The following is a 27,354-nucleotide window of genomic DNA, read 5'->3' as shown; positions in this document are numbered from 1 at the left end:
AGAACAAAGTAAAAGGAATCAAAAGCAGGCTAGATGAAGCAAAGGATTGAATCAGTGAGCTGGAGGACAGGTGTCACGGGGAATGCCGTGTGGGGAGCTTCTGGATCTGAGAATTGCTGTCCTGAGCCAGCTGAGGAGGAAGTGGGGCTCTGAATCCTGCAGAGTTCATTCCAGGGTTGTCATGGATGGGGGGAATAAACACTCCTCTGTTTGCCAGGAGAGGGGACATGGCTCTTCCCTTTAGTGGAGAAAGCCCCGAGCCCCCATGCCCAAAAGCTTTTACTGAGAACCATATGCACAGTGTTATCACGGCAAAGCTCATCAATCAATGACAAAAGTTTATGTTTACAGAAAACAGAGGAACACAAGAATTGAAGGAACACAAGAGATCTGCCTAAGGTTAGGGTCTATGAATAATGTAAATCTCCTTCCCAGTATGAGCTGATTATCATATCTTTTGAGGGAAAAACAAAGCATGCTTCAAGTAACTTACTTCTGGGCCTGATTTCCCCAAGGGAATCGCCTGAACCAGATTAAGGCTGTACTTGCCTTTAGTATTGTTTCAAGCCTGAGCCAGGCAGGTGGGGCAGAACCAACAAGAGATAAGGAGACTTATTTCAGATAAAACGAGGGCTCCAGCTACATCTAAGCCTAGCTGAGGGGTTTGGGCCTTTTTGCCTTTCCTCCATGTCCTCCAAGTCCTTGTCTGCTGCACATACCTGCCATGTCTATCTTAGGTCATCCCTCTTCATGAGAGATTTTACCCGTCTATGACTAAATGACCATCACAGAGCCAAGCAGGGTGATGTGAGGTAGGCAGGGGCTACACCCTTGCCAGAGGGACAGGTTTTATCTCCTTGGTGGCCTGTTTTCACAAGGCCTCCTTGATTAGCTCTGCCTTGGGGCCCTCTTGCCTGTCTGTGGGGCAACAGCTCCTGAAACCAGACAGGGCATTTCCCAACAAACAAGGTAGAAAAAAGCTCCCAGAAAGAGAAAGAAAATAAAAAAAGACTCAAAAAGAATGAAGAGGCATTAGAGAAATGGAGGACAACTGGAAATGTAACAATATCCATATAATAAGGATACCAGAAGAAGAGGAGCAAGGTATAGAGAACCTGTTTAAAAAAGTAATGATGGAAAATTTCCCTAATTTGGGGAAAGAAAAAGACACACAGGTCCAGGAAGCAGAAGGCCTCATTCAAGAGGAACCCAATGAAGTTCACTCCAAGACACATCATCATTAAAATGGCAAATATCAAAGACAAACAAAGAATCTTAAAGGAAACAAGGGAGAAACAGGTAGTAATATACAAGGGAGCCCCAATACGGCTAGCATCTGACTTCTCAAAGGAAACAGTACATGCCAGAAGGGAATGGCAAGAAATATTCCAGGTAATGAAAAACAAAGGCCTGCAACCAAGACTGCTCTACCCAGCAAGGCTTTCAATTAAAATGGAAGGGGAAATATGGAGTTTCCCAGAGAAAAGGAGGCTAACAGAATATACCTCCACCAAACCAGTATTACAAGATATGCTAAAGGGACCAGTTTAAGAAGATGAAGAAAAAACAGAAAGAGAGGAACACAGGTACAAAGGGTAAAAAATGAATAAGTACTTGTCAACAATAACTTTCAATGTAAATTGATTAAGTGCCCCCATCAAAAGACATGGGATAGCTGAATGGATAAGAAAACATGAGCCACGCATATGTTGCCTATAAGAGACCACCTCTGAATAAAGGACCTACACAGACTGAAAGTAAAGGGCTAGAAATATATATCCCAAGCAAATGGATAGGAAAAAAAGCAGGGGCAGCAATACTTACATCAGACAAAATAGATTTCAGAACATAGGCCATAAAAAGAGACCCAGAAGGACACTACATAATACTCAAAGGAAGAATCCATCTAGAAGACATAAACATTGTAAACCTATATGCACCCAACATAGGAACACCCAAATATATAAAGAAAATCTTGGAGGACATCAAAAAAGATATAGACAGCAACACACTGATAGTAGGGGATTTTAACACTGTACTGTCAACAATGGGTAGATCTTCCAAACAAAACATCAACAAGGATATTGTGGAACTGAACGACGCATTAGATCAAATGGACTTAATGGGCATATATAGAACCTTTCATCCCAAAGAAGCAAAATATGCATTATTTTCAAATGCACATGGAACACTTGCAAGGATAGACCACATGAAAGGACACAAAACAAGCCTCAACAACTTCAGGAAAATCAAAATCATAACAAGCATTTTCTTGGACCACAAGGGCTTGACACTAGAAACTAACCTCAAGGAAAACGTCAAAAACATTTAAACTCATGGAGACTGAACAGCATGCTACTAAACAATGAATGGGTCAACAATGAGATCAAAGAAGAAATAAAAAAAAATTCTGGAAACAAATGAAAATGAACAGACAACAGTCCAAAAGCTATGGGGCACAGTGAAGGCAGTCCAGAGAGGGAAGTTCATAGCAATACAGGTCTACCTAAAAAAGACAAAAACATTTCAAATAAACCCCCTAACCCTCCAGTGTCAAGAACTGGAAAAACCACAACAAACAAACCCTAGAGTGATTAGTAGGAAGGAAATAATCAAGATCAGAGCAGAATTGAATGACATAGAAACTAAAAGAAAAATTCAAAGGATCAACAGAACCAGGAGATGGTTCTTTGAAAAGATGAACAAAATCGACAAGTCTTTAAGCAAACTCATCAAGGAAAAAAGGGAGAGGGCCCTAATAAATAATATCAGAACTAAAAAAAGAGAAATTGCAACTGATACTACTGAAATACAAAGGATTGTCAGAAACTACTATGAACAATTATATGCCAAGAAATTTGAAAACCTGGGTGAAATGGACAAATTTCTAGAAAAGTATAACCTTCCAACACTGAATGAAGGAGAAGCAGAAAGCCTGAACAGACTGATAACAGCTGGTGAAATGGAAGCAGTAATCAAAAAACTCCAAGCACACAAAAGCCTGGGCCACACAGTTTCATAGGAGAATTTTACAAAATATTTAAGGAAAAGCAAACCCCCTTCCATCTCAGACTATTCTCAAAAATCCAGGGGGAGGGAAGACTTCCAAATCTTTTTATGAGACCAGTATCATCCTTATCCCAAGACCAGATAAAGAAAACAAAGAAAGAAAACTACAGGCCAATATTGTTGATGAGCATAGATGCTAAAATCTCAACAAAATATTGGCAAATCGCATCCAGCACTACATTAAAAAGAACACCTACCATGATCATGTAGGATTCATTCCAGGGAGGCAGGGATGGTTCAATATTCGCAACTCAATAAACATAGTACATCACATAAACAAAAGGAAAGACAAGAACCACTTGATGATTTGAATAGATGAGGAAAAAAACATTTGATATGGTACAGCATCCATTTATAAAAACACTCAGCAAAGCGGAGATAAAAGAGGCATACCTAAACACAGTAAAGGCCATATATGAAAGACCTAAAGCCAAAATCATACTCAGTGGGCAAAAACTAAAAGCTCTCCCATTAAGATTGGGAACAGGACAAGGATATCTGTTTTCACCACTTCTATTCAACAGAGTATTGGAATTCCTAGCTACAGCTATCAGATAAGAAAAAGAAATAAAAGGCAACCAAATTGGAAAGGAGGAAGTAAAAATATCATTGTTTGTAGGTGATATGATAGTGTACCTAGAAAAACCGATAGCCCCAACCAAGAAACTGTTTGCCCTAATAAGTGAATTTGGCAGGACATCAGAATACAAAGTCAATATTCAAAAATTCAAGTCACTTTTGTACATCAACAATGAAATATCAGAAACAGAAATCAAGAAATGTATCCCATTTGCTATAACAACAAGAAACATAAAGTACCTAGGAATAAACTTAACCAAGGAAGTAAAAGACTTGTACTCAGAAAACTACACAACACTGAAGAAAGAAATTAAGGAAGACACAAATAAATGGAAGCATACACTGTGTTCATGGATTGGAAGAGTTAACCTCATCAAAATGTCCATACTACCCAAAGCAATTTATAGATTCAGTGCAGTCCCTATTAAAATATCAACGATGTATTTCAGGGACATAAAACAGACATTTAAAAAATGTATACGGAACCATAAGAGACCCTGAATACCCTCAGCAAGCTTTAGAAAGAAAAACAAAGTAGGAGGGATCACAATACCTGACATTACATTATCTTGCAAGGCCACTGTAATCAAAACAGTCGTATTTGCATAAGAACGGACACAGAGATCAATGGAACAGAATAAAGAGCCCAGAAATAAACCCATGTCTATACTGTCAATTAATTTTGACAAAGGGAGCAGAAGCATAAAATGGAGTAAAAATAGCTTCTTTAACAAATAATGTTGGCAGAACAGGAGAATTACTTGCAAAAAATTGAAATTTGACCACCAACTTACACCATACAAAAAAAATAAACTCAAGACGGATAAAAGACTTAAATGTAAGTATGACACCATAAAAGTCCTAGGGGAGAACATAGGCAGGAAACTCTCATATATCCCATGCAGTGATATTTTCCCTGATATGTCCCCTAGGGCAAAAGACATAAAGGAAAGAATAAACAAATGGAACTTCATCAAAATAAGACGCTTTTGCATGACTAAAGAAAACATCAGCAAAATGAAAAGGGAACCCACCATATGGGAAAATATATTTGCCAATGATACCTCAGACAGGGGTTTGATCTCCGAAATATATAAACAACTCACACAACTCCACTCCAGGAAGACAAAGAATCCAATTAAAAAATGGGCAGAGGACCTGAACAGACACTTCTGCAAGGAGGACATAAACAGGGCCCAGAGACATATGAAAGGATGTTCAACATCACTAGCCATCAGAGAAATGCAAATTAAAACCACAATGAGATATAACTTCACATCAATGAGAATGGCCATCATAAACAAATCACCAAACAATGGGTGCTGTCAAAGTTGTGGAGAAAAGGGAACCCTAGTACATTGTTGATGGGAATGCAGACTGGTGCAGCCACTGTGGAAAACAGTTTGGAATTTCCTCAGAAATCCAAAAATGGAATGGCCTTTTGACCCAGCCATTACACTGCTAGAATTATACCCTAAAAATCCCAAAACACTAATTCAAAACCACCTATGAACCCCAATGTTCACAGCAACACAATTTACAATAACCAAGTGCTGGAGGCAATCTAATTGCCCAACAGTAAATGAGTGCATCAAAAAACTATGGTACATTTACACAATGGAATACTATGCAGCAGAAAGCAAGAGGGAGTTACTACCCTTTGCAACAGCATGGATGCAACTGGAGAGCATTATACTAAGTGAAATAAGACAGGGGGTGAAAGACAAATACCTATAAGTGGATCCTAATCAACAAAACAAACAAGCATGCAAAATATAACCAATGACATTGACGTAAAAAACAAACTGACAGTAACCAGAGGGGCAGGAGGTGGTGGATAATGGGAGAGAGAAGGGGAAAAGTCATTGAGAAACACATAGAGAGGACCCATGGGAAAAGCCAAAGAGGAGAAGTGTTGAGGGTGTGAGGTGGTGTTAGATGGGACAGGGGAAAGTGGTGCTGGGAAAGTGGAGACGACTCTACTTGAACAGTAAAAAAAATAAAAATAAAAAAAGGAAAGATACTTGACTGTCTAAGAAATTTGATACCTAAATAAATTAGATCATTCATTCAGGAATAGTCACTGTAGATTTAGTTTTGCCAAGCACTGTGTTTATGTTGAAAGCAAGACAAAGTTATTTCCCTCAGCTTATATTAAAACCTTCGAACTGTGAAACCCAAGTATCCCTGGTTGGAACTATTTACTCTAATGACATTACAACATGTTGCAAATACTTTAAAGCTAAGTTATTGTTTTCATGTTCTTGATTTCCCCAAATAAATGGTTTTATATATCTCTCTCCCTTGTTTGAACCTTTTCTAATTTAATAAATAGTGAGCATTAAGAGAACCTAGTTAGGAAAACCTGAGAGAAATGTATATACACGGGAGTCAGTTACACATAAAGAGCCACCCAGGATACTACACTTTTCTTCATGTTTTTGTCATATTTTTAATAAACAACACATCCTATAACATTCTTAAATCTATTTCATTTTATGTCAGAAAATTAAGTTTGTGTCATTGTTTCATTTTCAACTTCAGAGGTTGCTATATTCTTTTATTTTCATCAAAGATCTCAGCACATAATTCTATTATTCAAAGAGTCATGGCCAAATTAGCTTTAGGGTCATAATTGTCAAGAGTTTATTGCTTTTTACATATTGGGGTGGCCAAAATGTTCATTCATCCCCCCCCCGCCATAAGATGGCTCTAATAGCGCTTAGTTGTCTTTAAGTTTATTTGAAACAGTTTTATTAGATTGTATTGTGACAGCTTTCATAGCAGCATGAATTTTTTAAAAATATCAAAATCGGTGAATATTTCTTATCCATTTTCATGTTGAAGATGGAAGAAAATAAGGAACATTTTTGCATATCATGCTTTACTTCATGAAAGGTAAAAACATCTAAAATGCAAAAAAAAAGATTTGTGTGGTGCATGGAGAAGGTGCTGTGATTGATTGTGCCAAAAGTGGTTTGCAAAGCTTCATGCTGGAGATTTCTTGCTGGTGATGTTCCACAGTCAGATAGATCAGTTGAAGTTGATAGTGATCAAATTGAGACATTAATTGAGAAGAATCAATATTAGACCATGTGGGAGATAGCTAACATATTCAAAATATTCAAACCAATAAAGTTATTGGTAAAAGTGAAAATTTGTCTTTCATTTTGCTGAAAAAAGAATATTAACTTTTTGGCCAACCAAATATATCTCATGTAGAAACCTTCTATCCTGTAATGTGCAACAATTACATTTTTTATAAAAGTGTTAATTCAGAAGTGATTTCTTGGTTCCTTAGTAGATTTTAGCCAGTTAATAATGGACTTTAGCTTTAACAAATACATGTTAGTAAAGAAAGTCAAGCTTTAACTCCTGTTTTTGAACTGTCTTGAGATTATTTGATTTTCAAATAATAATCCACAAATTTATATAGTATTTTTCTCTGAGCTCAAAGGTAAAATGAAGTCACTGGGGAAGAAAATGTTTGAACTTCAAGTTTTGTTTTATTTTAAAATCTGACTTCTTTGAACAGTTACAGCTGAATATACAAGGGTGGGAAAATGCACATTGACAATAATAATAAATAATGCAATAATTAATAAATAAGTACAATAATAAATTCTGTGTTTCATGCACTCATAACTCTAAATCTACTTTTTCCAACTCCAGTATAATTATTGAAAACTTAAGTATAACATCACTCACTGATGTACTATAGCATTATGATCTACAGCTAATTATACCTTTTGAAATAGAAATTGATGTCTAGATATGTTCATTCACTTGAGAAAAAGGGATGTTGTTTTTCATTTATTTTGTATTTTGATCAAGGTTTAACTGCAGACAATTTTTTCTGCTTAAAGAATTCATCTAGTCTACCACCAATAATTTCTAAGTTGTGAATTTTAGGAACACAGGATTCTACATGTCATTGGTTTGCTGGTTGTTACCTGCTTTATTTCCTAGCTAAATTGCTGCTTATAAATAAATGAATACTTAAGGGATGGTGTCTTAAAAACTAGTTCTTCAAGTGGCTTCTTTCTGAGTTGATAGACAAATCAACATCTTGTGATCCAAATGTGTTTGTTAGTCAAGAAGCACATAACAAGAAACTATTATGAGTAGGGCATATTGACAATCAATGGGAGGAAAAAAGTATTGAATGGATTTTATATTCTTGTTAGAGAAGACAAATCACTAAGACCTGAAACACTGGTTGACATTGTGAGATGTAAATATACAGGCTCTCATAAATAATTTAAATATTCTTATTGTGACTTGGCTTGGTTGGGTTACAAGGTTTGGAGACTTACTCTAGCTACTTAAGAAAATGAGTATTTATTGACAGTATATTGGGTAGGGTAATGTGGGTTGTTCCAAAGACAAACTCCTGAATTTCATTGTCTTAATATAATAGCAGTTTAATTTCTCATTCATGTAAGTTCTTCTAAGTCAGAAATCAGGGAATTGGGCTCATTTCATACTGCAACTCTGCTATGTTTTTCATTTAGCCCCAAATTTACTGTTCTTACTCACATCAAACCTCAGAAAAGAAAAAAACTATAGAGAATCAATCTGTAGGAAGCTTTTATGTATCAAGCAGGAAGAGGTGCAAATCAATTGTTTACTTTGGCTAGAATTATCATATGGTCACATGTATCTGCAAAGCAGGTTGGAAATGTGGTCTTTCTGTGAATTATGTAGAAGAGGAAATTAGTTTGGCTATTAGCTTTCAGCCTCTGTCACAGATCCTTTAAAAATTTTTTTTTGCTGGGTAGTAGAGCTGGGAAGTTATTAAAAACTCAGATGAAATTGAAATATCTGCCTCATCCATTGCCTGGATGGCTCTCTCTTGGGAACTAGAGTCCATTCTACTCTCTCTAGAAATTAGTAACTGAAACTTGCTAAGGAAGCCAATATGATTGGTTAGGATAATTACCATGGCCTATTGTGAGTTAGATTCTAAATTCTAAATTATTTCAGTCAGGTCATCTCATGGACCATTACTAACTCATGGAAGGGCTGTCACTGGGCTGAATGTCTATTCTTCATTTAATCAATTGTCATTCCTGAGAAAGCACAACACACATTGCCTTTCTGAATAAAAACAAATGTGCCTATGCATTTACCTTATTATTACTGCTGCTACCATTAATAGTTTTTTCCTATTCTATGCATTCCCACTTTGTCCAGAATGTTACATGTACTGGGATATTTATTTTTCATAACCACTATATTTTATTACCCATCTCAAATGAAAATGAGCCTTTGAGGGACTTTTTTTATAACCTAGCCAAATTTCCAGCACTATCTAACTTCAATTCTTCATGTTTACCTTTCAACATTACTATTCCTGGTTTTCTTCAACCATAACAGAAGTATTGGGTATAGTGAGTGATGTAACAAATATTACAAGTGTTAAGGGAAAGAAACATATTAAATGCATTGAAAATTCCAAAGAGATATAAAATATGCTGGTCTAGGTCAACCAGAGAAGGCTTGAGGAATGGGCTTGGACTTGGCCTAAAGCATAATGTATTAATTTATTGAATGCAAAAGGAATTCATGACAACCATGTTGGGGAAGTAAGGTTTGGGCTCTTTTACTTTGGATACCATGGTATTAAGTCTCACAGTCCCAGAAAAACTGTGATTTGAGGGATTCTTAGATAAGAATCCTTTTGGAATTAATCCTTAGATAGGATTAAATCTATATCCCTTCCCCCTGTCCAACCCATGTTAGTCTTGATCTAGAGAAGTATGGGACACAGTGTGGGGGAATCCAGGTAGAGAAATCTTTTACTGACAACCGACTGCATGATAAATTGAGATAAAATTATAAAATCTGGATTTAACATTGTTGGAATATTAGGACACCATAAACAGTGTGAGAATAGGTTGGAGGGGTTCTTGATGGCAGTGAAGGAAGACTCTAAACTCATCTTTTCCCATAGGCACACCAAACAACAATTCTTCCTGAGAAACTGAGAACTGATTGAATAGCTTCTGCACAACAAATGAGAGAGGGATTACAGGGAATTTACCCTAATGGGGAGTGATATCACTGATGGGTTTATGCACAAACTTGTTTGACCTGTGACACAGCAAAAAACAAACAAACAAAAGAAAAAACCAAAAAGAACCCTGTTTAAAGAGCACCTAGACTATTCATGAAGGAAATCCATTTACTAACCCTAAAGCATTTACCAAATGGATGGGGAATGAGAAGAAATTTCTAGGATTGGAAGCACCAGCAAGTACAATTGTTTATGTGAATCCTCCACATAGAAAGTATGGGTTAGAACTTTGATCAAGCACTCTAGCCAGCCTGAGATTGCATGGGAAGACATTCAGTCTAAGTGGTCTAATTGGCTTGCAAGGCCTCCAAAATGTAATGTGTTTTGGTTCACCTCATCTGGTGTATGCTCCAACCAGATGGCCTAACAGGGTGCCCCTCTGGTGCCATGAGCCCCAGGCTACCGAAGCTCACTCCAGGTCCTGTTGCAGCCAGCTGGCCAGCCAAGCATACCAGACTCATGTGTGATCCCAAATTCAGCCAGCTGGCCCACCAGGCTGACAGCAGTACCATGAGCCCTGGGAAAGCTCAGCCAGTACCCATCATAGCTCCAGTCAGTTGACTTGTCACGGCAGCCCCAGCAATGCATGCACCTGCTCCAGATCCAGCAGACCTGCCAAATCATCCAGAATACGCAGCCTACAAGGAGGTTGCTTAAGCATGACACCACTACTTCACAACTGGGAAAGGTCGCCTTTTCCATTTAACTCATGGAAATAAACACAAAAAGTCAAACAAAATGAGGAGATAATGGAGTATGTTCTAAATAAAAGAGTAAGATAAAAACTCAGAAAAACCCCAATGAAATGAAGATAAGTAACTTGTGTTATAAATAATTCAAAGTAATGGTCATAAAGATCCTTACCTTGGGAGAAAAACATAAACACAATGAAACCTTTAACAAAAAGAAGAATAAAAGAACAAAATCTGAGATAAATAATACAACAGCTGAAATTAAGAACATATTAGAGTGAATAAACATCAAATTAGATGATATGTTTAAATGCATTATCAATCTGGAAGACAAAATAATAAAACAGCAAATAAAAAAAGAATTAAAAAAATACAAATAGTGTAAGGGATCTCTGGGAAACATTGAAATTAGTAATATTTGCATTATATGTGTCCCAGAAAAAGAAGATAGAAAGGAGCAGAAAATTATTTAAAAGGATAATGGCTGAAAAATTTCATAACAGGGGGAGGAAACAGATATCTGGGTCCAGAAAGCACAGTTCCAAAAAAGATGAACAAAAAAGATACACACCAAGACATATTACAATTAAAAGGCAAAAATTAAAGATAAAGAGAGAATCTTGAGGGCAGCAAGAGAAAAACAACTAGTCACATACAAGGGGAACCCCCCCCCCCCCCATAAGGCTATGAGCTGATTTCTCAGCAGAAAATGAAGACGAGAAGAGTGGAAGGTTTTATTTTATTTCATTTTCCCCCCAAGGGATATTTATTTATTATTCTTTTAGGGTTGATTCTTTTTTAAAAATTTATTTATTTATTTTAAATTTTTTAAATCATGTCTATTCTATTAGAGTTGTCTCAATTTTCCCCCTTTGCCCTCCTCCTCCCATACCACCGCCTCCCCACTCCCACAGTTAATTCCCACTCTGTTGTCCATGGCCATAGGTCATTCATACATGTTCTTTGTCTAGTCCCTTCCCTTTCTTTACACCATTGTCCTCTTTCCCCATCCCCACTGGTCACTTTTAGTCTGCTCCCTGTTTTCATGCCTGTGGTTTATTTTGTTCATTAGTTTATTTTGTTGAATAGATTCCACTTATAGGTGAAATAATATGGCATTTGTCTTTCACCAACTGGCTTATTTCACTTAATATTCTCCAGTTCCATCCATGTTGTCGCAAATGGTAGGAGAGCCATCTTTCTTTCTTTCTTTCTTTCTTTCTTTCTTTCTTTCTTTCTTTCTTTCTTTCTTTCTTTCTTTCTTTCTTAAATGCAGATTCGTTTTATTTATTTTTAAATGTCAAAGTCAATTATAAAATATTAAAAAATTTAAAACCATTATAAAGTCTCAGCAATTAAAACAACTTGACACCAGCACAGAAATAATCAAGTAGATCAATGAAATATAAATAAGCATTCTAGAAACAAATGTATATATCTGCCTAACATTGAAATAAAAGATTAAATTGATATTTCAAATCAATGGGTAAAATAATGTTTATTCAACAAAGAAGTTACATGAACCACTATTACGTGAAATAAAACAAATATAGAGCCCTATTTCACATGTTATACAAGAAATATTCAGGTGAGTTAAAAATCAATATGCAGAATCTAAGGAGTTTAGGAGAAATTTCAAACTAATATTTTTATTACCCTGAAGTAAAATATTCAAACCCGGAAGCTATGGAGTAAAATATTGACAATATGACTATATTAAACATTTAAGACTGTGTTATAAATAATTAATACATATAGTAATATACACATAAAAAAGTTAAAGGACAAGTAAAAACATGAGAAAGTATTTGGAACACATCTAAAAAGGGTAATACTTTTTGTGCTTTTCTTTAGAGAAAAAAAATTCTACAAACCTTTAATCAATAAATGGATAAAGAATACCAAAAAGTCATTTAAAGTTCTTTTTAAAAATAATTAAAATAAGCAAGAGATATACAAAAACAGGTTTAGTTTCAACGAATAAAAAAGAAACAATTAAAATAACACATCATTGTCACAATCAGATTAATAAGTATTAAAAATATTGGTAATATCAAGTAATGGCGACTGTGAAAGGAATGGGTATTCATAGATTCTTTTTCTTCATCTTCATCTTCAGTCCCTTTAGCATATTTTGCAGTGCTGGTTTGGTGGATGTATATTCTTTTAGTTTTCTTTTGTCTGGGAAACTCCTTATTTTGCTTTCCATTTTAATTGAGAGCCTTGCTGGATAGAGCAGTCTTGGTTGTAGGCCTTTGCTTTTCATTACTTGGAATATTTCTTGCCACTCCCTTCTGGCTTGCAATGTTTCTGTTGAACAGTCATCTGCTTGCTGTATAGGGGCCTCCCTTAAATGTTACTATGTCTTTCTCCCTTGCTGCCTTTAGGATTCTCTGTCTTTGCTATTTGCCATTTTAATGATGATGTGTCTTGGAGTGGGCCTCATTGGATTCCTCTTGAGTGGGACCCTCTGTGCTCCCTGGACGTGTGTGACTTTTTCTCTCCTCCAATTTGGGAAGTTTTCCATCATTACTTTTTCAAGCAGGTTCTCTATCCTTCCCCATCTTCTTTTCTTTCTGGTATCCCTATTATATGGATGTTATTATGTTTCAGGTTGTCCTGCATTTCCCTGAATTCCTCTTCTTTTTTAGTCTTTTTTTTTTTTTCTTGCTCTTTCTGGGAGCTTTTTTTTACCTGTCCTCCAGCTCACTGATTAGATCATCTGCTTCATCTAGCCTGCTTTTGATTCCTTCTACTACTGTGTTCTTCAATTCAGAAATTGTATTCTTTATTTCCTTTTGCCACTTATTGATAGTTTCTACATCCTTTTTCATGCTGACATAGTTTGCAGTAAGTTCCTCATAGTTTCCCAGTAGTTTTTGGTAATTCTCTTTGAACTCACTAAGGTCATTGAGCTTCTTTAGAACTGTTTTTTGGAACTGAGTATCTGATAATTTACTTGCTTTTATTTCATTTAGTTCTCTTTGTGGGGATTCCTCCTTTCCCTTCAAGTGGGGGGTGTTTTTTTTTCTTCCCATTACTTGCGAGACTCTTCATTTTTGCCTCTGCTTCTTCAATTGATCTATCTTGATTTCCTGATTTCGTGGTGTGAACTTCTAAGGTAGGAGACAACAGTTTTTTCTTTCTGGATCTGCCTCTGATGATGTCAGATGATGACCCTGTCTGACCTTAGGCAGTTTGTTCGAGACTTGCAGGAATCTACTGTCTTTGGCTCTTCCCTTCAGCTGTTAATCTAGTCACTCTGTACTCAACAGGCCGGCCTAGACAGGTCAGGGATGGGGGGAGTCCCTCCTCACGATGGGGTTATTGGGTCCTCTCATGCTGCTGCTGCTCAGGAGAGTGGTCACTGCTTGAGCAAGATGGTTGCTGCCATATGGGGGAGGAGTCAGTACCGGGATCCTGCCAGCTAGTCTCTCCTTCTCTCCCCAAAGCCTCGGTCTCCAGTCTCTCCTCAAGTGTCTCCAGACCACTCTGTGTCCCCTTTAGCCAGGGATCTACTATCTGTTGTTGTCACTCTGCACTCAGCAGGCGGTGTAGACAGCCTAGGATGGGGCGGAATCCCAGCTTGGGACAGGGCTATTGGGTCCTCTGATGCTGCTGCCGCTCAGGGCAGTGGTCTCTGCCTGAGCATGATGGCTGCTGGCCACATGGGGGATGAGTCAGCACTGAGATCCCGCTGGCTACTCTCTCAATTCTCTCCCCAAAGCCTTCTCCTCAACCTCTCTTTAGGCATCTCTAGCCTAAGAGTGGAAGGTTTTATTTAAAATACTGAAAGGAATGAACTACAACCTTGAATACTCTACTTGGTAAGGTTATCATTCATAATTGAAGGAAAGATTAAAAGCCTTCCCAACAAGCAAACACTAAAGGAATTCATTGCCATTCAACTGGCTTTACAACAAATGTTTAAGGCTCTTCTTTAAGTGAAAAAGAAAAAGCCATAACCAGAACCAAGAAGATATATGAAAGAAAAAATCTCATGTAAAAGCAAATGTATAGTAAAGACAGATTCACCAATTACAAAGCTAGGATGAAAGCTAAATGACAAAAGTAGCAAAATCAACTATAGTTACAATAAAGAGTTAGGGGATACACACACAAAAAGGATCTTAAATATGACATCAATTTTTGGAAGGTAAGAGTAATAATGAAATACATATAGAATGCATTTGGAATTCTTTATTTTTTAAAATTTTTAATTTTTTTATTGCTATTTTATTCCAGTCTCCCCAGTTTTCCTCCATTACTATCCCCTGACCCACCCACCACTGCTCCCACAGTCAACCCTCACCCTGTTGTCCATATCCATGGGTCATTTATACTTGTTTTTTAACTAGGCTCTTCCCCTTCTTTCCTTGCTGATCCCCCTCCTTCTTCCCCCTCTGGTCACTGTCAGTTTGTTCTTTGTTTACAAATGCATAAGCTTAAAATAGGCTGATATTAGGTACAGATAGAGATCGATAGAGATAGATAAGAAATACAGATAGATAGAGATAGAGATAAACCTCACAGTAATCACAAACCAAAAACCTACAAGACATACAAAAAAACACAGACAGACAAAACTCAGAAATAATAGAAAAACCTCCTGGAAACCATAAGGTAGGAAACCAAAGGAAAAATAAAAGAGCAGAGAAAATCTACAAAAATAACCAGAAAACAATGAACAAAATGACAATAAGCACATATTTATCTATAGCTACTTTAAATGTAAGGGGACTAAATGATCCAATCAAAAGCAGAGGGTGTTATTGATAATAACCATTTTAACAGGTGTAGGTAGTATATTATTGTAGTTTTGATTTGCATTTCTTTAATAACTAGTAAAATTGAGCACCTTTTCATATGTCTCTTGGCCATTTTTATGTCTTTTCAGAAGAAGTGTTTGTTCAGGTCCTCTTCCAATTTCTAATTAGATTGTTTTATGTTGATTTTTTTTAGTTCTTTATATACTTTGGATATTAATGCCTGGTTGGAGCTGTTGTTTGCAAATACATTCTCCTATTCAGTTTTTTTTTGTGTGTGTGGTTTCTTTTGCTGTGCAGAAGCATTTTAATTTGATATAGTTCCATTCATTTATTTTGTCTTTTACTTTTCTTGCCTTTGGGATCACATTCACAGAATCCTCTCTGAGGTCAAGGTCCATAAGTTTAGTGGTTATGTTTTCTTTTGTGTAATTTACTGTTTCAGGTCTTATATTTAAGTCTTTGATCAATTTCACAAACATTGGAGAGGTTGTAGAGAAAAAGGATCCCTCATTCACTGTTGGTGGAAATATAAACTAGTACAGCTCCTTAAAAATTAAGAATAGAGTTATGAAATGACTCAGCAACCTCTCTTCTAGGAGTCTACATAAAACTTTTGAAAATATTTATTTGCAAAGATATATACACCCTTATGTTCATTGCAGCATTATTCACAGTAGTCAAGACATGGAAACAATCAAAGTGTCCTTTGATAGATGATTGGATATAGAAGATGTGGTATATACATATACTATTTAGCCATAAGATTTAATATTTCCATTTACAACAACATGGGGGATCCTGAGAATATTATGTTAAAAAATGTAAGACAGAAAATGTCAAGAACCATGTGATTTAACTCATTTGGTGGTATAAAACTGAAAGCAATAAATGAAGAAATGAGAATGGAAAGAGACAAAAACTCATAGAGATGGACAACACTATGGTGGCTATCAGAGGGAAGGGTATGGTGGGTAGTAAATGGTGAAGGAGGGCAAATACATGGTGATGAAAGAACACCTGACTTTGCATGGTAGGCTCACAATGCAATATACAGATGATATACTATAGAATTGTACACTTGAAACCCACATAATTTTATTAACCAATGTCACTCTGATGAATTTAACTTAATCAAATAAGGTGGCTAAATAGATTAAAAAAACAGGTTTCATCTGTATGTTTCCTACAAGAGATTAACACCAGATGGAAAGACACAGAATAACTGACAGTGAGATGATGGAAAAAGATATTTAATGCAAATAAAAATGAAAAAATGAGGTAGCAATATTCATATCAGACAAAATAGACTTTAAAAATAAGATTATAAAGCCCTGGTTGGTGCGGCTCAGTGGACTGAGTGCTGGCCTGTGAACAAAAGTGTTGCCGGTTCAATTCCCAGTCTAGGACATGTGCTTCAGTTGTGGGCCAGGTTACTACCAGCAGGGGGCATGTGAGAGGCAACCACACATTGATGTTTCTCTCCCTCCCATTCTCCCTCCCATCCCCTCTAAAAAAATAAAATAAAATCTTTAAAAAAATAAAATAAAATACAGACTTTAAAAAAGAGACATGAAAGGGAATTACATAATGATAAAAGGGCCAACCCAAGAAATAGTCATAAATATGCATCCACATAGGAGTACCTAAATATATAAAGCAAATAGTAATGGACAATAAGAGTAGAAAATGTCAGAAATATAATAATAGTATTTTTATTACTGAGGTATTATTGAGATATTACCTAGTATTACTGGGGGACTTTAACACTCAATTCACAACAATGAATAGATCATTTAGAAAGAAAAATAATAAGGAAACATTGACATTAAATGACTCATTAGATCAAAGGACTTAAGAGATTTATTCAGAATATTTTATACAAAAACTGCAGGCCACACATTCTTTTCAACTGCATGTAGAACATTTCCTAGCATAGATCACATTAGGCCACCAAAGAAATCTCAGTAAATCTAAAAAGTTTGAAGTCACAACAAACTTCTTTCCTGACCACAAGAGTATGAAACTAGAAACCAACTACAAGAAGACTATAAAAAACACAAGCACATGAAGACTAAACAACATGCTACTAAACAACCAATGGGTTAACAAATGAATCAAAGAAAATAGAGAGACAAATGAAAATAGAAACATAGCTTTGCAAAATTTATGGTATGCAACAAAAGCAGTTCTAAGAGGGAAGCTTATACAGGAATACCTCAAGAAACAAGAAAAATCTCAAATATTTTAACTTTATACCTGAAGAAACTAGATAATAAAAACAAATAAAGCCCAAAGTTAATAAAGGAAGAAACTAATAAAGATAAGAGCAGAGATAAATGAAATACAGACAAAACAACAAGAAGAAGAAAGATCAATAAAGCTAAAAGCTAATTCTTTGAAAATATAAACAAAATAAACAAACCTTTAGCCAGACTTATCAAGAATAAAAAGAGATGGCCCAAACAAATAAAATCAGAAACGAAAAAGGAGAAGTGATAACCAACACCACAGAAATACAAGGGATCATAAGATACAGCATACAAACAATTATGTCAACAAATTTGACAACCTAGAAGAAATGGATACATTTCTAGAAACATATAATCTTCCAAGATCAAACCAGAAAGAAACAGAAAATCTGGACAATCTGATTACTAGTAACAAAATTAAATCAGTAATAATAGTAATAATACTAACAAAACTACCAATAAACAAATGCCCAGAACCAGATGGCTTACAGATAAATTTTACCAAACATTTAACAAAAAAGTAATATGTATCCTTTTCAAACCGTCCCAAAAAATGAAAGAGGAAGGAACACTTCCAAAGTTATTCTTTAAACCCAATATTTCCCTAATACCAAAACCAGATACTACCAAAAATGAGTTTTAAAAAAACTACAGGCCAATATTCCTAATGAACATAGATATACATATTTTCAACAAAATATAAACAGGTCAAATTCAACAATGCATTAAAAGGATCATATACCATGGTCAACTGAGATATATTCCAGGGATGCAAAAGATGGTTTGATATCTGCAAATCAATCAGCATCACATTAATCAAACAAAAGATGGAAATTATAAAATCACTTAAGCATATATGAAAACAATTTGACAAAATTTAAAATCTTTTTATATGATAGAAACTCTTAACAAAGTGGGTATAGAGGGTTTATACCTCATCATAACAAAGGTCATGTATGACAAACCCAAACGTAACATCATACTTAATGGTGAAAAGTTGTCAGTTTTTCTAAGATCAAAAACAAGACAAGAATGCTCACTTTTAGCACCTTATTCAACATAGCACTGAAATTCCTAGCCACAGCAGTCAAGGAAAAAAGGAAATAAAAGTATCTAAATTAAAAAAAAGACAAATTGTCACCATTTGTCAATGACATGATATTATATATAGAAAACCCTAAAGACTCCATAAAAAACCCATTAGAAGTAATAAGCGAATTCAGTAAAATTGCAGAATACAATTTAATATACAGAAATTTGTTTCATTACTGTGCACTAATAACAAATTATTAGACAAATTAAGAGAACAATCCATTTACAGTTACATCAAAAAGAATAAAATACCTAGGAATAAACTTAACCAAGGAGGTGAAAAATCTAAAATCTATAAGACACTGATGAAAGAAATTAAAGATGTCACAAATAAATGAAAGTTATATCGTGTTCATGGTTCTGAAGGATGAATATTGTTAAAATGACCATGCTACTCAAAGAAATCTGCAGATTCAATGCAATTCTCCATCAAAATTCCAATGGCTTTTCACAGAACTAGAACAAATAATTCAAAAGTTTATAGGTAACCACAAAAGAGCCTGAATACCTAAAACAATTTTGAGAAATAAGAACAAATTTAGAGGTATCATGCTATCTGATTTCAAACTATACTACAAGGTGATAATAATCAAAAGAGTATGATACTGTCACAAAAATGGACACATAGATCAATGGAAGAGAGTAGAGATCCCAGAAATAAACCTACACTTATATAATCAATCTACAACAAAGGAAGCAAGAATATACAATGGAGAAAACACAGTCTTTTTAATAAATAGAGTTACAAAAACTGAACAGATAAACACACACAAAAATTAAACAGGACAACTTTCCCACATCATGTACAAAAATAAACTTAAAATGGATTAAAGTCCTAAAATAAACGTAAGACCTGAAACAATAAAACTCCTAGAAGTAAATGTAAGAAACAAAGTCTTAGCCATAATTTTTTTTTGGATATGTCTCCTTGAGCAAGGGCAACAAAAGCAAAAATAAACAAATGGAACTACATCAAACTAAAAAACCTTTACACAATGAAGGAAATCATCAACAGAATAAAAAGATAACCTACTGAATAGGAGATGATATTGGCAAATGACATATTCAATAAAGGGTTAATAAAAAATTATATTAAAAATTCATGTAATTCAACATCAAAAAACCCCAAACAATCCAATTAAAAAAAGGCAGATGACCTGAATAGGCATTTCTTCAAAGAAGCAATGCAGATTGCTAACCGACAAAAAAATGCTCAAATCATTAATTATCAGGGAAATTCAAATAAAAATCATACCAGTCAGATTGCCTATTATCAAAAAATTGATAAATAACAAGTGTTGATAAGGACATGGAGAAAAAGGAACCCCTATGTACTGTTGATTTTGATTGTGAACTGGTGCAACCTATAAGAATAGAGGATTCTCTATATTTAACCATAGAACTACCATGTAACCCAGCTATTCCACTTCTGGGTATTTATCTGAAGAAAATAAAAACACTAATTTGAAAAGATTTATACACCCCTATATTCATCACAACATTATTTAAGGTAGCCGAGATAAAGCACTTAGGTGTCTATCAATAGATGAATGGATAAAGAGGATGTGACACATAAAAACACCCATGCACATATGTACATGATGGAAGTAGTCAGCTATAACAAAGAATGAAATCTTACCATTTGTGATAGCATGAATAGACCTAGAGAGTATAATGTTAAGTGAAATAAGTCAGACGGAGAAAGACAAATACCATGTGATTTCATTTATATGTGGAGTCTAAAAAAAAACAGAACAAAAAAATAGAAACAGAGAACAAAAGAGAACAAACTGATGGTTGTCAGAGGAGGGTGGGTTACAAAAATGGTTGGAAAAGATGAAAAGGTTTAAGAGGTATAACCTTATACTTATAAAGTAATGTCATGGGGATGTAATGTACAGCATGAGGAATTTAGTCAATAATATCTTAGTAACCATGTATGATGACATATGGTTATTAGACTTATGGTGATCATTTCATAAGGTATATGGATACCAGATCATTATGTTGTATACCTTAAACTAATAAGATATTGTATTTCAAGTATACTTTAATAAAATGGCTGATAATAAATATTTAAAATACACATAATCTGACAGAAAATTCTTATCTATTAGAGGTGAAGGTCTCCTACAAATAAAAAATTATGACAGATGATCCATAAGAGAAAAAATTTTAAAGCAAAATACTGTATAAAGGAGAATATCTAAATTACCAATAAGCATACAAAGAGACAATTCAGCTTCAGGTGATTGTTAGGATAATGCATGCTAAAAATCACAATGAGACACCACAACACATCCACCAAAATAACTGAAAAGAGATAGCATAAAATATGAAATGCCAGTGAGAATGTGGATCAATCAGAACCATTACACAATGCTGGTGGAAGTGGGAATTGGCATAACTACTTTGTGAAACTGTTTGTCAGCTTGTTTTTGGTAGGCAGAATTCTGAGATGGCCCCAAGAGTTCCACACCCTAGAGTACATGCCTGTAAAATCCCCTCCTCTTGAGCGCAGGCAGAACTGTGAATCTGTTGGATTTCACTTCTGTGATTAGATCACATCATATGACAGAGATGAACAAATTTGTCATCTATAGTAAAGGTCCCAAATCTGTTTAGTTGACTTAATCAAAAATCAAGAGAAATGTTCTTGGATGGGTTTGCCTTAATTAGGTTAACCCCAACGAAGGACTGGGCCCTTCTTCAAGAAAGAGATTTGAAGGGTTAGAGCGTGAGAAAGCCTATTGAGGAGGTCATGTGGCAAGGTCATGAAAGTAACCTGCAGGAGCTGAGAGTGGTCCTGGTCCAGTAGCCAGCAAATGAATAAATAAATAAATAAATAAATAAGAAAGAAAGAAAGATTCCAGTTCTCTAGCTATGAAGAGTTAAATTCTTCTAAAAATCTGAGTATGCTCAGAAGTGGATTTTCCTTTAGTTGTGCCTTTAGATGAGGACAAAATGACCAATATCTTGATTTCAGCCTGGGAGGTCTTGAACAGAAGATCCAACTAAAATGTGCTGGATTCCTTATCCCTGAAAACTATAAAATAACAAATCTGTGTGGTTTTAGGGTGGCCATTATATTTGTAGTAATTTGTTATATAGCAATAGAACACTGATACAGTCTCCTAAAGGTGAAAATGCACGCCCCTTGACTCAACAATTGTAGTCCTAAGAATGTTCCCAACAGAAAGAAAGCTATATATGTTTTCACCAAAATACATACACTACAATATTCACAGAAGCAATATTTATAATTGCCTAAAACTAAAAACTACCCAAGTGAGCAAGAGGTGGACTTATGGAATGTTGATAACATCTTGTTTTATTATTTGGGTGCTAGTCATATATGTGTGCCCAGTTGGTAAAAGTCTGTTAAGCTGTGCTCTTTCCTATAATATATTATATTTCAGTAAAATTAAAATGACCCAAAATTATTATTCTATTACACAAGAACACAATTATTAGATTAAAAAATTTTAAAACTTTTATACATATAAAGGTACACTTGTGTAATTACTCTAGCCTCAGTACTACCTGAATAAAACACAAGATGAAACATATAAAAACAAAAACTCCTAATAGTGAGTTGTTTGGATTTTAACCTAGTTCCTATTAGATTTTTGGTGAACTTTCAACACAGTGCTTTAATAATTTTTTTGTTTTCTTTTTCAAGAGATTTAAATTTAGTAGTATATTGATAATTTTATGGTACTTTTTGGAATAACACCTTTGTTATTATTGTAAATTCACTTACTCTCCCAGACATATGCATCTTCTTTGGTTGAACATACCTTTTGGGGCCAGGCCATGATAAAGAAAATTTTAGTCTCATGGAACCTTTCAGAGGGTAAAGTTAAAGGTATTTTTATTACATTTTAGAAATAAAACAATGGTTTTCTCATAGCCTTGTAAGAGTACACATATGGTCCTGCAAAATAATCAACAAATACTTATTGAATACCTTATATACAGGACACTGTGTTAAATATAGGAACTACAAAAAGACATACATGGTATATTGTCTCTCCTCTTGGAAGATTTAAGATCTACCTGAAGAAATACATACTAATACACATTAGTTAATGACATACGTTCATATCGGGTAGGGCAAAAGTAGGTTTACTGTTTGTGAGTATGCTAAACACAGTTTATTCTTGTACTATTATTCATTAACTATTGCATTATTTTTCATATAAACAACTGTAAACCTATTTTTTCCCATATTGTATGTTAATACCAAATAAGTATTAGACAAAAAAGAATAAGAAAAAAAGAAAGGAAAAATAACAACTGTAAAATGGTACCCGAAAGGCAGAGCTCTTGGCAGCGAGGAAAGGTTTCTTGAAGGCAGCATGATAAGAAAAGAAAATTATTTTTGGTAGAGAAAATTGGATTTAAATCTGACTTTTTTTCACTTTCCAGGTAGGAGCAATTACTTAACTTCTTGAAACTTTAAGTTTCTTATATAAGATTTAGGGATGATGCCAATAATTTCTATTTCACAAGGTTGTGAGGTCTGGTAAGTTAATAAAATAGCAGGTCCTTCTGGTCTGCATAGCTGACCTTTCTTTTAGGTGAATAAATAATTACTGAGAATCTTTGGAGTTTGACTCTGAGTATTGGAGAAGATGGGACAGCAGGGAGTGGGGAGGTATACTAAGTGTTAGAGAGAGAAAAGAGAAGGAGGTATTGAGGGTTTAAAATAAAAAATGAATAAAAAATATGACCAGCAACACTGAAAGGAAAAGAAATCAACAGAGACAAGAGGGAAGGAGGGAGGGGGGTAGGGAAAGGGAGGGGAAGGGGAAAGTCAAGGAATATAGAGCAAGGACTCATGGACAAAACCAAAGGGGAAGAGCTGAGGGAGGGATGGAGGGAGGGGGCAAGGGAAAGTGGTGGTGGGGGGGAGGCAGAGACAAATGTATTTAAAAAATAAATAAATAAATAAATAAATAAATAAAAATGTTGACAAAAGTACAGTACAGCATAATGAAAAGACAGGACAGTGTTTGGGAAACCTGGAGTAATAAACACAATTAAGGATGTTTCCCTACAGGTTCGCAAATCCAGTAATATGCTGGCTATGGTGAGGAAACCAGAAATACAGAAGATATCCCTGAATATTTACTTTTCAAATGGAAAGGCAATACTTACAACCATTTTTACTTACATATATGAAATGACTAGAGGAGAAGTGGTGGCTGTATTAGGTTATGTCATGTGGGCTTTGCTTTTTGTCCCACAAGAATGTGGAGAAAAGAAAGCTCATTGTAGTCCATAGCATCAGGAAGGTTTAAAGCTCAGTCTCAAAGAGTGGGTGGGACATGGATGCAAGGGAGAAAAAGAAGACTTATTCTTAACAGGTGTAGCATTCTGCAAAGATTCACCAGACATAACTATAGACTTATTTTTACTTGATATGAATAAGAGAAAAGATCATTTGGATAAGAGATACTACTTCCAAGAGGTTATGGAGAGGTAAGGAAAGCAGTGGCAATTATAAAAGCACATTTCCCCTAGATCAGAATTGCAGGTTTGAGGCTGTGCTGCATAGCTAGTGGGCTGCTCTCCAAGAAAGAATGGGGGAGAAAGAGATTTAGGTATCTGATTTCACCCAATATATGTATTTGCTGAGATTTTAAAGTGTTTTGAGATGATCCAGACTCATTCCTGTTCAGAATGTCTCTACACTTTCTTGCTCAAATTCCATTATCAAAACTGTATTCCCTCATCAAGTTTTTTACCTTTATTCAAAAAAAAAGTAACCCTCTTAGACAGTTAATAAACTAAGCTATTACCAACTTCAACTACATCTAGATTTGATTAAGTTTCTAAGATCAGATCCTAGGGGGATATTTTTAAAAGAGGAAGTAGAGGGTAGATAGCAATGTCTGCCTACACTATGAAATGGTGCATGGTAGGTAGACAGTAACAGCTCTTTCTGCATCAACTGCTGTTCTTTACACTCACGAACCAGAGACTGCTGTTACATCACTTCTCAGTGTATCCCAAAGCCCACAGAGCACTTGGTTGGGTATGATCTAGGGTTAAAGAGCATGAGTTCATCTCTGAAAGATCTAGGTTTAAATCCTTGGGGTTTTTTTTTGGGGGGGGGTGTTATTGAGCCAGTTTTCTTATCAGTACCATGGGCTTAACACTAATATTAGCTTCCTAAGAGTTGCTGAGAATATTAAATAAGAATGTATATAAGGACTCCAGCACATGAAGGTGCCCTGTAACTGTCAGCTAATAATAATCACTACTATATTTATGGCGCTTGGTTCCTGGATCTTGCCAAATTTTGTCAGGGGCGCAGGGAAAGGAGAAGGTCTGCTTGCTTATTGTGTTGGTGGCACTTTTGAAACAGCCCCCAGGCCTTGTGCCAGAACGACAACGGGCTGCTTTCTCTGCTGGCGTAGTCTCTCCCCTGCTCCACCTACGCTTCCCGGGAGCAACAAGTTCTCTTCTGCAAGACCCGCCCGCGCGCTGATGGCAGACCTGGCACCTCCTCCCAGGCCTCTGACAAACTCGCTGTCAAACCCACTTTGGGTCGAAGTCGCGGCTGCCAACGCCCTACAGAGGCGGGAGAGCCTGCGGCAAGTGAAGGAACCCTCGCCGAGGCTGGGAGAAGGCGAGAGGCGTGGAAAGTCCGGAAAGAGAGCCTGATTGGAGTCCCAGTTCGCGCTGCCCTTGAGAGGCAAAAGCAACAACGGAAAGCTCTCACCGCTCATCTGGAGCCTCTCTCCTGGGATCAGGAGGAAGGAGATGGGGCCAGAATGGAAACCCACAGACGCCAACCGGGCTCCTTGGTTACCAAATTGCATCCTCTATTTTCCAGGTTCCATTCGCCCCGGTTTCTCTTTGCACGCTCACTCTACCTCACCCCTCGTCAGGTCCCTTAAGGATACTTGAGATCCCTGCTAACATTTCGCAGTAAGAGCAAATAGGTCAACTACAGCCTCCACCCAGTGCTTTCCTCTTCCTTACCCTCCCGGAATGGGAACCCTGGACTCTCCAAAGGAGTCCCCTGGAGTTTTAGACTGGGAGACTCATCCTGCTGCCCAAACGGTTGAACTCTGCCAACTTTTTTGCAGTGGGGATCCCCGTGTCCTCCTGGAAAAGCCAAGCTGGCCACCCACATACCAGGAGAGCCACTCTGACTTCTCCGCAGGGAACTCCCCTCAAAATCTACCGTTCCATCTTCTATAGTTCTGCCTTGAGAACTTGAGAGTTAACAAGGAGTACGTTTCTGGGGTGGGCTGTGGTGGGCAGAGGCAAGGGCGAGAAGTTCTGCCCCGATTTTGGAAAGCAAAACCAGTTCAAGTCTTTAAGTCTCCTGGAGCCAGGGAGCTGCTTTCTCTGGAAAAGAGCAGGGACCCAAGTCACAGGGAGGGAAGTCCTCCTAGCGCGGGGTCCGAAAAGCATGGAGATGAATTGCAATGTCCAAGCTTCTAGTCCTGTTTGTCAGAAACTACTCTTTCTCTGGAGATGGGAGCAAGGGAGATGGGAGATTATATATATATATATATATATAATATATATATATATATATATATATATATATATATCTCGCTGGCAAAGGAGCCAAAGCCACTCTCTGATGTTCAGGACCTCATCCCTCTATCCCCAAGCATCCCCTTTAGAACTTGGGATTGGTACCTCGGACAGAGCCCTGGAGCAGGGCATTGTTTGAAAGGTGTTATACTGTTTTCGCCAAGTCAAAGCGCAATACATTATTTTATGACTTTAGTAGTATAATTTGAAGGGCATTTTAATTACATAACCTGTGAAAGATCACTGGAGGCAATGTCGTGTTAAAGAGCTGATGGCAGAATGTCTGCATCGCAGGAGAAAGAGAGAAAACTTGCAAATCTGCAATGAGATTGCGCAGGGCTGTCCCCGTTTTGAAACAATATGCGAAATGCAAGGGAGATCTTACCTTTCGGACTCCAAAGCCGTGTTCTGCTGCAACTTGGCGAGCTTCTTCCTCTCCTCCTTTATGCAACTCCACAAGAAAATGATTCGTGAAGACCGGTCTCTTGGCAGATGCAAAAACCATGACACAGAAGAGGAGCCCGGCGGCCGCCTTCCACAGGGAGACACAGCCACCTTTCATCTTTCTTTGGGAGTGAAAAGTGGTGATGGGAGGCGCGCAGGCTGTGGAGCAGGGGACCCAGAGGAAAGATGCAAATAAAAAAAATATATATATATAGTTTTTGGTTTGTTTGCTTGTTTTTTAAAGGAATCTTTGTATGAGGAAAGAGACTGATTAGGGGTTTGGAAAGCAGCAAGTCAGTGTGTATTCTCCAGCATCTGGCTGGCGGGGAATCCGTCTGGTCAGGCGGCCCGGCTCGCTGGCAGGGGCGCGAATGTGAGGAGCTGTGCGTATCTGAAAGAGCGAGTGGATTTTTGTGCTTGATGCTAAATCTGCATTTTCAGCTCCTCCTCAGCTCCAGTTCTACTGGGGCGGGAGGAGAGCACCAGCCTGGTGACGTGCGCCCGCCAGCAGCCAATGAGGACCAGAGAAGCAGCGGGCCCTGCCCTGGGCCACCCCGGGCCCACCCCTGCCCGCCCGCGACCCGGCGGTCCGCCTCCGCTAGCGAGGGGCACCTCGCTGTGAGCCCGCGCCCCTGCCACTTTCAGCACCCGGGAGAGCTTCTCCATCTCTTCACCCGGCTCATCTGGCTCCCAGGGAAGTCCCCCGAGCTGTAGTCTGGTCGGCGGCGCCCGAGTGATGTCATTGTTTGTGGAAATCTGTCAGGCTCTGGAAAGGGAATTACGACGTGTGTTGTTCTCTGAGGCCCCGAGGGGAGCTG

The 27,354-nt window shown here is 36.9% G+C and overlaps 1 protein-coding gene across 1 annotated transcript in view; it reads right to left on the bottom strand.

The window, feature by feature from the left end:
* Positions 1 to 26,948, bottom strand: part of PCSK2 (proprotein convertase subtilisin/kexin type 2) — a 360,494-nt gene extending 333,546 nt beyond the window's left edge. Inside the window, exon 1 of the mRNA XM_054574083.1 lies at positions 26,478 to 26,948. Coding sequence (XP_054430058.1) covers positions 26,478 to 26,654 — 177 coding nt within the window. The 5' untranslated portion in view covers positions 26,655 to 26,948. The remainder of the gene's footprint in view (positions 1 to 26,477) is intronic.
* Positions 26,949 to 27,354: the final 406 nt, after the last annotated feature.

The sequence above is a fragment of the Pteronotus mesoamericanus genome, unplaced genomic scaffold (assembly GCF_021234165.1).
Source record: "Pteronotus mesoamericanus isolate MK-2021 breed Mesoamerican mustached bat unplaced genomic scaffold, CSHL_Meso_final contig_25, whole genome shotgun sequence".
NCBI lineage: Eukaryota > Metazoa > Chordata > Mammalia > Chiroptera > Mormoopidae > Pteronotus > Pteronotus mesoamericanus.
This window is presented reverse-complemented; position numbering and strand designations above follow the sequence as displayed.